The following is a 13,466-nucleotide window of genomic DNA, read 5'->3' as shown; positions in this document are numbered from 1 at the left end:
TATGGAAAATATTTTCAAAAGTATTTCATATGAGAATAAGTCCCTCTGATTGTCAAAATTTTCATCAACTGTAACTATATGTTTCTTTTATTTTTCGATACTCAAAATTTTCTATCCTTTTGTCGGACATCTATTTTTCGGAATATGGAAATGAGACTGCGTTCAATAGGAAACTCAATATTTAGTCCCAGAACTAAAAAATACCTGAAATACACATTTAGTACTGGCTTGGCAAAAAGTTTTATATCCTAAAGATGTTCCTAACGATATATCCTAAAACTTTCGTAAATTTTGACAGCCTTAGTTACATCCACTAGATGTTGGTCTGATGTGAAGTGAGAAAAGGAAAGAAACTGGGATTTCTACATTTTTACCTACCAATAAAATAATATTTTCTTACCCTAGGCGGGTTTTTATCAGAGGTCAAATTTATTATCTGATATTCCGATGGCGGGTTGGTGGCCGCCCACGCCAAAGCTCTAAAGAGAGCGGACCAATTTTCCCGACCTTCAGAGCCTTAGATTGTCGGATGGAAATTTCTGCATTTCGGTACCAGATAATCAAATTTAATGCTAGTGATTATCTTAGCTGATTATTCGAAAGTCACAGGAAAATGTTTTTAAATATGTTTTTAGAAAACATTTTCACATCGTCTACCATTTATGTTGATGAAAATTACTCAATGTGCACCTTTTGTATGTGTATTTTTATTTACCGATAATTTCCAATGAAGTCGAATAGTTTACCTGCTGACAAGTCTGCTCCAGTATTGGATACCAACATCATGTCGTCAGGAGGAAATGCGCCATTTTCGCCAGTTTCGGACTCAACTCCTCTACTCTGTCGATGACACACTGAGGCCATCCGTCTGCGCAAACTCATGATAATAGTTGTAGCTGGTACTGGCTGGGTTGGTTGCGAGGTTTCATTCGTCTAACAAAAAGTCTTATTCCTTCTACAAGTTATTGATCTACAAGATCATCGTAACGTTTCCTTTTACGTTTGTGTGTGTTGTCAATGTTGTCCTCCCAGACACCTTCTTCTCACAGACCCCTTCCAGCTGGAAAAATTGGCCAAAATATCGTCCCCAGTGGAAAAATTTACCCTGATTTTTGTCCCCGCTAAAAACAAACAGAAAAAGAAAACTTACTGCAAAGTATTATGCCATTTCTTCCATCCCCACTGAATTTTTTGGCTCGGAAATAATCGAATTCAAATCCCCGACCATTAAAAGGCATGGGAATAGCAATCCCCATCGAGTTTTGGTCCGTTTTTTTTTACCGCCACTGGTTGAAAAAATCCTACCGGGTATGCGAGAAGGGGGTGTTCCCGACAAGTACCCTGAGTATCAAGGGTCTAGCTTTCAAAGAAAGAATCAACCACTGACGACCAAGTAAAGAAATTTTATTGCTCATGAGTCAATCTAATCACTGTAGAAAGAATCAAAGCTGAAGAGCAAATATTACCGTATTAACATTTAGCAGACTGTATCAGTATGCATGTATACTATTGACGAATTCCCTAGAAACCTCCAAGTCCAAGTGTGATTGGACCCCGATTGGACATGAGTTTCTTTCCAAAGAAATCTTCTACACGGTTCCAAAATGTATAACAGTAATTGCTAAACTATTAATTATGTTAATGCTACAGTCAAGGTTATAATATTTGAGAAAAAGGGAAATTCCCCCGGAAGTTTTGAAAGCACAGTCGATTTGTAAATGCTCTAAAGTAGGTTCGAAGGGTAGAGTTTTAACTCTAGACTTAAGACTGAGGATCCAAAAGTTCAAAAGTAGTCTAATAAGGCTCAGAATATAGCCTGGAAGTCTGCCAATACCCGATTAAATTAAAGAAATAGCCCAAAATCGACTTTCTCGCCGCGGAACTTTAAATCTTGAAAAACGTTAAAATAACCGGAATTCTTAATATATTTCAACCATGATTGTACTTCAATGGAATCAAAATAATAGACAGATCTTTATGTTATGATTCTATATCACTGACTCCTGATGTTGACATTTCTGAGTTGTGTTTTCAACGACGCGAATAAAAATGTCAACTTTGAACTTAATCCAAGATCTTGGATTGTCGTCATGGTTACTCTTTTATTCTCTGCGTTGGTTGTGCGCTGAATGAATAGAATTGATGTTTCCCGTCACAGGGAGGAATATGATTTCAGTATGTGATTTTCATGGTACTCGACGAACTTAATGATCCGCCTCTCCTCATTGGTGATGATCAGGTCTGATCCCCACTTTCCTTTTTCTTCTTCCAAGCAAACTTTCCTCCATCCAGGCTTGATGTAATTCTCTTGCCCGGGGGTATTTTATTTGGGCAAAAAGGGGTACGGAGATGTGCCGCTGGTTATGATACCTTTTTTCACTTGAGGGCTCTAATCATCAATTCAATTGTGTCTCTCTCACACAAGTATCTATCACTCCCGATTGCCTTGTTGAGTCCTCTTTGGCAATTGGGCGGGGTAAAGGTGCGTTTGAGAGTGTAACTTCGCTGGTTCCGTATACGCACCAATTCCGTATGTAAAGAACTCTGTTTTGCTCGTCTGCTGCCGTTTGGTCGTTTGGTCGGTGTGCATTCTAACTAGGCTGCGGGCATCCACTGACGAATTCGTTATTACGATACTACCTGCGGTTTTGTAGAGAGGTCTGTGATTCAGACTACATATTCTTAAGACAAGACAAGACATACACCTTCCCAAAAATGGGAATAGGCTCTAACCTAAGTCAGAGATTACTGCAAAATAAATAATGAAAATAAATAACTATAGAATAAATAACTGCTATTAAAATAAAATGTACGAAATATTATTAATCAGCTTCCACCATCTCAGTCTATCAGAGGCAATCACATACCAGTTACATTTATCAATACCAGATTTTTTCAAACATTTAGAAATAGATCTACCATATGTAAACTTTGGACAACCCCTGGGCCTTTTAGATCGAACCCAACAAGATATCATTTTTCTCGGTAACCTTTCCCATGACATAAGCATTACATGCCCAGCCCATTGTAATTGCTTTTTTACAACATACAAATCAATCGGTTCTAAAGATAAATTTTTCCCTTTGTGACATAATCGACACTACTACAGGAGCTGAAAATCGATTTTCTCAGTGCGTCAAACGCATTTCCCGCTTTACGAAAACGTGTGAATATCGAGGTCATCCGTACCATTTGTTGTAATAATACTTCCCAAATATGCGAACTGATTGATAATTGGGATGTATCGGTTATTGGTTAAAACGATGTCAGAGAGATCGCAGCTTTATCGTAATCTTCTCGGGATTCGTAAAGAGAAGGAGCCTTGGCACAGAAAAGCAATTCAGTTTTTGAACTTTGACGAGGCTCTGTTACTCCGGTATGGATTTCTGTACCAAAGCGAGCAGAAAAGTGGTGAACTCTCAACAACAGCATCGTGAGGATTATCGAATACAACTGCAGTATCACCTACATATTCTGAATCAAGCAACGAAATTGGTTCTCCACGTGCTTTGAACGATCTCCTGTCATTTGAGCATCATTTTTTGTCATGAATACACAAGGAGTGGCAGAACATTTTATTCTCCAACTGCTGATGGTTGCTGTGATGAAGAACGTGAAGAGTATGGGTGGCCTAGGACATCCCCTTGTTTATTAACACCGATACTATTGTTAATGAGAGATCAGTGATGAAGTTGTTGTCGATTTTGACCGAAAATGTTTTGTGTAAAGCAGTTAGGAGGTTTACAAGTTTAGGTGGCACACCGTACTTCAGTAAAATGCCCCATAACAGTTTTCTGGGCACTCTGTCAAACGCTTCGACTAAATCAAGAAATAACACCCACGACTTCAGTCCATGCTCACTCATTTTCTTAATTGCGGATTTGATTGTGAAGATAGAGTTTTGGAACAAAACACACTGTAAACATCTCTGCCACTGCTTACTCCACCCCCGGGGGGGGGGGGGGGGGGGGTACTTAGGCAAATGGAGGGTACGGTATGTGCCGCCCTTAAGGGTACCTTTTTTGGACTTCCAAAGTCCCGCTAAGGGTCGGAAAAATCAGAAAATCAAATTTCAGTCCCACTAAGGGTCGAAAAATTGGAAAATTTCAACTTTTTACCCCCTGAAAGATCGAAATTTGGTCAAAATTGGTCAAATTTGTCCCGCTAAGGGTCGCAAAATTCCCAAAATTTTCCTTTGTTTTCTCCTTTTTAGTCCCGGTAAGGGTCCAAAGTTCGAAAGTCGGGCGGCACCCCCCCGTCAGCTCGCAACCCTAGTACCCCCCCCCCCGGGACTCCACCCGAAATTATCACGCCTCTCCTAAACTATTCCCTTTTTTAGTGATCTTGTGTAGACGATAGGATCGTCTAGGTCGGAAGCCGCATTGTTGCTCATGATCTAGTTGCTCTTCAATCGGGCATATTCATAAAGTCTTTGTATAAAAGGTCTGCTTGATGGTACGATTGATTACCAATCAGATTTCCTTCCTTATCTTGCTCCTTCCTTGTTGTTATGCTATGCGATTATTAGGGGGGGGGGCTATAATACGGGAGTATCCTACGAATTTTTGTGGTTTTCTCTATAAATCGCAGACCTCTACAAAACCGCAATTCGTTAGAGGATGCAAGCAGCCTAGGTCCCCCACCGGCGTTTTAGCGGCGGCGCATGCAGCGGCGGCGGGCCAAGGTATTTGCAAACATAACTTGATACTCAGTCGTGCTCAACATTAAAACACACTAAGGTAGTTATAGAATGTCATAGTGCGTTAGAGCATAGTCACAGTACATAAACCGTAGAATAAATCGTAGAACTTAAAATATAAAGAGAGGTTGAAGGCGGCTGCACCGCACCATTCAACCATAAGAGGGGGAGAAGGTTTCAAATCCGCAGATATAAAAAATGACGTATTTCAAATTAAAGACGCAATGTGATTGGTTGCTGGCTTCAAACTATCTTCACAGCTAAAATGGTAGATACAGCTGCGACGGATGAATCGTGCACAAAAAGTGAAATGCTCTGGTCTGTCTGGTCCTGGTGTGGTGCTTTGATTGATGCTGGATGTTTGGCAGCTTAGATACCAGTACTGTACTATATTTTGTCAAGGCCAGGCATTCCGCTCACAACTTAGCCACCTCAGCAGATACATTTATCTATTTTTTTATTTATACTAGTTATTATGTAGTGATATAATGAACATCCATACAGCCATAATAATATGAGATAATGCTACTTAAAATAAAGATATATATAGCTAGCATAGATATATAGATATAGATAGACATATACTGTTGCTAAGCCTGCAATTAGGTGGGTTGTGAGTAAATACTTTCAACAGCCCCCTCTCTCTCTCTCTAATTCGGTCCTTAGGGACTGAAACTTTTTCTGACACACCGTCCAGCGCGCAGCAGCCTCAGTCAGTCAGATATATGACCCTGCTGACGCACTTGACTTTACAAACACCGGACAAGCAAAGTCCGGTGTTTGTTGGACGAGGATACTTTTTAACACCGGACAATCTCAACATCGGACTGTCCTGTGCGTCCGGTACGCATTATTTTGAAAAACATGTGTCGGATGGTGTCCATCCAGAAGTAAAAAAAACAACACCAGACAAAAGGTTTCCAGTGTGGCTGAGGGATACTTTTTGGCACCAGAGTGTCCAGTGCATTGACAGGGTCGTCCTCAGATCTGATAACTTCGGCCTTCAAAAAAATTATGTAGATTTTTTATATAGATATTTAATTTGGGGCTTGTCAAAGTTCAAAGATCTTTCAAATGGTGCAAAATCTATTTCTCTTTGAATTAGAAGCACGATTAAGTATTTTTCTAAGCCTCTAGTCTTCAAATTTTAACCTGACAAAATGAAAGATTAAGCTTCAGAATGGCCGGTAGAAACTACGAAATGACCGGTAATTACCACCGGTCACTAACCTGAGATCAGATTGTGGTTGTTTTCTACCCACCACGCTGAAGCTCTAAAGGGATGGGTGAAAACATAACAATCTGACGAATATGAAATCTCGAAATCGTAAGAACCGCGTTCGTCTAAAAGGACTAGGAATGACAACAAAGTTGCGTGATTGTGTTTATGAATAGGGCGCCGTATCAGTTTTTAACTTTCCGGCGCACAACAAGATTCTTGTTGTAGAATTTTCTGCGGGAGGACTATTTTCCTCAGATGTATAATTTTCAAGCGCCTTCAGAGGTTTATCGTGCGCGTAAGAAAATTACGAACATCTGTTATCAGGTTACCGGTCACCAGCCGTTATTTTGGTGATAGATAAGTTTCGTAACATTTGGTGGGGATTTAATTTGGCGAATTGGAAATTTTGTCATCACATTAAAATGGGCAAAGATTACTCAAAAATATACTAAAAAGTTGTAATTTTTCACATAATTCTTTGTTTGTTAAATTTGGCGAATTGCTAAATTTGGAAATTTTGGTGAGGATTTAATTTGGCGAATTTTGGCAAAATGATTTTTTTCAGAAATTATATTGCTGGAAATCATCTTTTCAAGGATATATCATATGTTAAAATTCAATAATTTGTTTCAAAATGGCAAGCAAAACAAAGATTAGAGTACACTTCAAGCGAATGTACTTTAGAAACAAAATCATTTATCCTGTTTATACTGACTGAGGGCAAGAAATAAATGCTTTAATTAGTGCTTTGTTATTCAATACACCATCACATTCTCCTAAAGGTCTATCAAGCATAAAAAACCACCCACCTTCTATTTCAGAGATCTTAAAATGAAAAAAAACAACTTTAAATCCCAATTAAATCAGGAGAAAATATCAAATACACAGTTTTGACTGCTCAAGAAATTTATATTCAGTTATATTATGGATTCTGAAACTATTCAAGGTACAATCTTTTTTTATTTTCTTTTGAATATGAAAAATATTAATATATATTCAACAGCACACAGAATAGAATTATATGTTATAAGGAACAAAACTGAACCAATACATGTGACTAATGACATAACAATTGACATACATAAACCTCTCAATTTTTTTACAGATTAAATTGGTTGGAAACTTCGATTGAACATTTTGGTTTATGCCAGGGAGTCTTTTTTCCATTTAAATTTCAAATTATCGTTAGCGCTATTACTGTGCTCATCTTGTATACTGTATTAAAAGAATATTATTATTAAGGTTTGATTCAATTATGGCGTTAACTACTGTGACAAACAAATGACAACATGACAAATACATATACCAAATAAAAACATAGACCAAATCTTATTTTTGTTTAAAAGAGACAATGTGACAGAAACAGAACACCTTTCAATAATAAGAATTATGTTTGTACATATTGTTTTCTTTTTAAAAATTGATCGCACTACCATTTTTAGAAAATGGTGATTTATGAAATTTCTGTTAATTTTTAGTATCACAGCCCATCAACTCACAGACAGGATTATCTTCTGGTGAATCAAGTAGTGAACAAAGTAAGAGCAAATATTTCATTTGGTAAAAATCATAGCCTTGTAAAAGCAATTTTGGTTGAAATGTTATATTTATGTTATATAATCTTCATTTTCATTTCAGCTCTTCAGAATGAAGCAATCAGCCAATCAATACTTCTCTCGAAATGCTTGGAGGCTGCCTCTTTGGATATGCTCTATCAAAAAATAATAAGTGACAGCATCACTGATCTCCAATCTCAGACCCCTCCACTTATACTATGTGAAAGGAAATTGCTGACTTTATCTAGTCATGTTGGGTGTACGGATGGTATTCTGTATGCAATGCCTTTGATAGCAGAAATTAATGGTGAAAGACATTTATACATTAGGTAAAGAATTTGGCTTCTACTTTAAGTGTTCGCTCTAGGAATTATTTCAATCTCTCTTTTCCCATGACACTTTGTATCAACAACTGCTTAAAATCGAAATGTTTTATTTTTTAAACTTATTGATTTTATTTGTTTGCATTCAATTTCAGGTGTTTTGAGTCGGGTGTGTACAAAGGCTACTTTGATCAAACTGAAATGTTTGGTGAACTCATGGATCAGTATGAAATCACCAAGAAGTTTGTCATCAGGATATACACAGAGTGGGATGTTCTTGCTGTTTATCACACTGAACGAAACAAACATAAAAAGGGTAAATAATTTTGAAATTTAGTCTTTTTTACCAATAGTTGTATTTTTGTTATTACTGAACTGAATTTTTGAAATTGTTGCCCAAACTATATTCTATTATATACTTTTTTTATTCAGGGACTAAGCATTCAACAACATTTAAAAGGCTCACAACACTCGATAAACATTCAATCGATAAAACCATTAAATCAGCACACGACTCTTTAAAGGAAACATTTAAAAGTTTTGCACCTGGTTTTGTATTTTATTGCCGTAGAGACATGTCTCATACAAATCGAAATACTGATCCCAAAGATAACCAGTAAGATAATACTTTTCTTTGGTTCTCTACTGTCTTTTCTATTTGAAGAGAGTATTTTTAGAAACTAAGATTATGTACAAATTCGCCTCTGTGAAATATTCCACTTTTACATTACAGCTGTTCTTCGAACTCGAACTCGGAAATCTAATTTGTTGAATTACAGAGAGTTTTTTAAGAGACCTAGAAAATTCAATAGTATCAGGGATAGAAAGAATTAGGTGAAAGTCTAGTTCGCTAAAAGAAATTTTATTTTATTTCTTATTTTTCACAGATTTTACTTGATTGAGGGTCTTGGTGCATCCGAACTCTGGTTTAGAAACTTTCAAGATTATGGAACCGAACATCCAAACGACCCATATCCAACCGTTCTTGAACAGTTCAAAGGAAAAGAAGAACTTTCACTGATCGAGCAATTCCAAGTTTTATCCCATGTCCCGAATCTTCATTCTTGGGCTTCTGAATCAAAAAGTGGAACGAAAAAAAAACAACAATATTTTGCTTCAAATGGTTACTCCCCTCGAGATATCATCTTACGTGCTCTAGATGACATTCATTCTGACATGGAAGAAAAAGTCTCATCTATAACACCTATCTACTCGCTGATTTTATCCAAACAATACCATGTCCCGAAAGTGTCTATCCACAAACAAAATGTAAGTGTTAAACTTTTCACGTTATATGATTGATAAGATCCATTCATTTTCTAGTCTTCGGAAGACAAATCATAAAAATTGATATAATTACTACAAATAAGAAATGAAATTATGATGATTTTTTCCGATAAATCATTAATCTCGATATCCTAAATATTTTAAATTTAGAAACGGCGTACTTGCAATCAAACTCACCGGCGAAAAGTATTGGACAAGACGGCTTTGCTAGAGCATCTTGACCACCCTAATTTTGTTCAACCTGTGTATGAAAAGTTGGATGTTTACCCAAATTTTCGATACAATATTTTCAATCACGGGACGATCGTTTGGCGTGAACTATCACAAAACCAACATGTTGTGGTTATGAATGATTACGACTCCGATAATATTAACGGGAACGTCAAGGTTGGTTTAAACCATTAAATGATATACTTTGAAGGCTTAGATAATTTTTTTAGACGAAAAAAAAACCGATTCGTAATTTACAATAGTTGTAAGATGGAAAAAGAAGGTGTCTTAAGATGATTGGCTGCTTTTTGTCATTTTTAACATATCTTCTCTCATTATCGAGGTATTTTTCCTTGAACATTCTGTAAAGTTTTGACGCCTTTTATTTCATAGTTCAACCACTACGCCACTGTCACATTAAAATCGGAAAATTATGTGACAAGCGTTACTTGCAGTTGTGGCGTGCAAAAAGCCCTCGAAACTGCGGCCAACGATTCCCAATGGGATGGAATCAAGTGCTGTCATATAAGACTTCTTAAAGAAATAGTTCGTGAGGTAGGAAATTTATACTATATGAGCTTTTAAATTTTTTTGTTCTATTTCTTTTCATGATGCAGCTTATCGAATATAAATAGTGGATTTGACTTTAAAGAGTTAGTTGTGTAATTATAAACAAATATGGAAGTCCAGAAAATGATTTCGACTCTGCTCTTTTTATTAATATCACTTTAATTTTACGCATACCTAAAATTCCCTAATGATTTATTACAGTTGGATGTTGACGAGGAAAGAGTTTTCAGGCATAAACGGCCGGAAACTCAGGTTGGTACGAAGATTGACGATGGTTTGAAAGCTGCATCGTCTGAGGTCCTTCCACTTCCGGCGAGTGCTATGGACATGGAAAAATTCTCTGTACGATCTGACGAGGGTCACCAATTTGTGCATCTTTTCCGTTCGAATACGAAACAAAAAGTATTTGTTATTTGCAAATCTGGTATTTGTTCCAATAACAAGGAGGTCAAACTTCGAACTCTGGATCAAGCGAAGTTGTGTCCCCATCTAAAAGTATTCAAAAATTACATTGACCAAAATTGGCAAAAACACGCATTATTAAAACAATACGGTTCTAAAGATGATGGTGAAACTACTGTTGAAGTTAATGAGAGCGACGACGATAACAATGCTAATAATGATGATGATGATGTAAATTCAAATCCCCCCAACCTTGCCGATGTTGTCCTAAACGATGATGATTCGGTAAGAAATTTCTCGATCCAAAGGATTCTATATTTTTCGACTAACAAAGTTGCTCTGCCAGGCTCTGCTGAGCTCACTAAAACACTAAAAACACTCAGAACTACACCAGTAGGACTCGTTTCCTTGGAATTCTAAGTGAAACTTGTTTTTTCTATGGTTCACCTTTTTAGCTCTCTTTATTATTGTTTTTCCTTGTGTTCAATTCGACGCTTTGTCTTGTTATTTCTAAGGTTGTCAATGGTTTCGATCGCACCACGCAAACTTGGAAGTTTTATTCAAAATTTCCTCGAGAGGTTTCCAAAGACATGGAGCATCCCGATCTCAAGAAAAACGGTAGAAAGAATCTTGAGTACGCTGCAATGTCGTTTCGCGAAGATTTTTACCTGTCATTTGAGCCGACGCCCACTTCCGATGTTTGCAACTGTCAGGTAATAATTTTTTTGTCGATGCTTTGACTTTATATGGCGTTTAGATAAAGACAAGAACTCTGTTCATTACTCTAAGATCTTTAGATTGAGAATAAAGAGGTTCAAGCTTTCACGAAATGGGAGATGTTTACAGGAAAGCTCCTTTAAATGCTATAGTTACTATCTTAAGTGGATAAATTTTGGCGTGGATTTAATTTGGCGATTGGCCAAAATACGATTTTTGGTGGGGATTTAATTTGGCGATAGATCAATTTCGTAAAATTTGGCGGGGATTTAATTTGGCGAATTGCCGAATTTGGAAATTTTGGCGAGGATTTAATTTGGCGAATTTAATTCCCGCCAAAATTTATCCACTTAAGGTAACATTTAATTATATTTTGATTTTGAAGACTTTGCGATAATAGATCTCTGCGATAATAAACTTTACCAAATTCCTCAAAAATCAAGAGAGTTTCTACTTACAAAAGCTTTTATGCTTAAAGTTACTTAGGGTTCGCCCAATTTTTTAAATGTTACTTTGTTTATATCTGTTCAGCTACCATGGAAGAAAGATGACGATGGGAACCTCATAGTGCTACCCGATGGAAAAACGACCTTTTATACACACACCTTTTATACACACAACTGTGCAATTGACTGCGATGTCTTTAAGTTAGTTTGTCCCGAGGAAAAGTGTGTCATTCACTGGGACGGATCAAATGAAAACATTTTCAGGCTCTCCCAACAAGTTGCGGTGGCAGAACAACTTCTATGGGACTTTGTCAATCGTGTTATCACAACAAAGTGTAATTTTGCTGCCTTTTGTCAAAACATTGACCAAATTTACACGTACAGTGGGTCTCCGAAACGTTTTATTTCTCCGAAGACTTTTTTGAAGGTTTTTTTTGCATGGGCTAGTAATCAAGGCCGAGAATTCCGACGGTGTTGTCCTTGGTGTGGCAGTGCTCCTAAAGTCTTGGCTTGCGACGGAACAAAAGTTGGAATACTTTGTCAAAACCTTCACATTGATCCAATTGAGACAATTCGTGACCCTGAAAACGAATTACCAACGCAATCAAGGCGGTTTGATCGTTGCTTTATCGCATACCCTAAAAAGGCGGGTGGTGAAACTGTCGAGAGATACGCCGAAAAGCTGAAGAAGTACCGTGAATCCAGGGATTTCCTTAAGAATGTCACTTCTTCAAATCCAGAAAAACTATCTGAAATCCAGATTGTTGATAGCCAAAAGAAACTATTCGAATGTCTGCCAACCGATGCCAAATCGCTGTTTACCATCTATTTCGAGAGTCCAAATGTCCTATCACCTTCTCAGATCGAATCGACGAGGAAGATCTTTCATTTGCTAGCCTTTGACGCACCTCTAAGCACTTTCCTTCCCATTAAGCTTCTGCTATCTATTGAATCTCTTCTTTCTGTTGATCCTGTTACTCCTGAGATATTTTCTGATGTTTTCCTCAAATGTGCGAAGTTTAATCGGTTGCTTGGTTCTTTTCTTAAATCTTTTCGTCTGGGAAATAAACTTCATATTGAAGCCAACAAGCTACTGCAGTACCTGTGTAAGCGTGTCCGTGAAACACATGCTGGCTACCCTGACGTTCCTGAAGCTGGAAATTTTGGAGATTACAACCCTGCGGAACGTGGCCAATTTTATTATTTTTCAGAAACTGGTCAACAGATCAGAGAGAACAGAAATTTTTCGATCAATGGCAAATCAAGATCAGGTTGTCACGATGACCAGCCTACCACATCCAGCTGTAACAAAACGTACCCCAACAAATCAAAGAAAGGTGCTTCATTTTTATTCCTTTGGTTCTGTCCTAGTCATGGACATTGCTATGGTGGCCACATTGTAGACGGTCCGGAGGGCAGAAAAGATCCTGCAAGCTCCTTGTTCACGTACTTGGAAAAGCCACCGGATGCATTGTTTTATGATTTTGCCTGCAGCTTTGAAGAGTATACGTTGAACAGGGAGGCGCTATTCTTCATTCAAACTTGTTTTTACCATGATTTATTCCATGGTTTTACCCATAATTGTTCTTCACTGTACAGTGCGAAAGGTTTATTCGGTATGAACTTTAACACGTCTATTTGTGAACAATTTAATTCATACCTCCAATGTTTGAAAGCATCGGCTAAGCATATGAGCCAGAAACATTTTGTCTTTTATATCCAGTTTTTTATCGATTTGTGGAATTACCGTAAAGAACATAATTTCCGTACCAAGCTGGCATGTGCTTTAGCTGGCTCAATTTGAACTAAACATTCTAGTATTGGATTTGATTTTTCTTTGGACTAGGATATTAGTTTTCTCAATTTTTATTAGATTTATAATGTATAAACTACGTTCAACAAAATATTTCGATGTATATTGTTTTTCTAAAGACTGTTACTTTAATGGGATAAATTTTCGCGGGGATTAATTTTCGCGGATTTCGCGGATTTGGGTGTCATCCGCGAAAATAAGTCCCATTGGAAATTTGAAAA

General features: G+C 37.2%; 1 protein-coding gene across 1 annotated transcript; it reads left to right on the top strand.

The window, feature by feature from the left end:
• Window positions 1–6,746: 6,746 nt before the first annotated feature.
• On the top strand, window positions 6,747–13,236 carry LOC136803267 (uncharacterized). Its single transcript, XM_067059995.1, has 11 exons — window positions 6,747–6,867; window positions 7,400–7,459; window positions 7,560–7,806; window positions 7,956–8,116; window positions 8,233–8,416; window positions 8,688–9,069; window positions 9,238–9,474; window positions 9,691–9,852; window positions 10,069–10,554; window positions 10,785–10,982; window positions 11,518–13,236. The coding sequence occupies exons 1-11, from the start codon at window positions 6,846–6,848 to the stop codon at window positions 13,234–13,236; spliced, it is 3,858 nt and encodes a 1,285-aa protein (XP_066916096.1). The 5' UTR covers window positions 6,747–6,845.
• Window positions 13,237–13,466: the final 230 nt, after the last annotated feature.

Source organism: Clytia hemisphaerica, unplaced genomic scaffold (assembly GCF_902728285.1).
Source record: "Clytia hemisphaerica strain Z4C2 unplaced genomic scaffold, Clytia hemisphaerica genome assembly, whole genome shotgun sequence".
Taxonomy (NCBI): domain Eukaryota; kingdom Metazoa; phylum Cnidaria; class Hydrozoa; order Leptothecata; family Clytiidae; genus Clytia; species Clytia hemisphaerica.
This window is presented reverse-complemented; position numbering and strand designations above follow the sequence as displayed.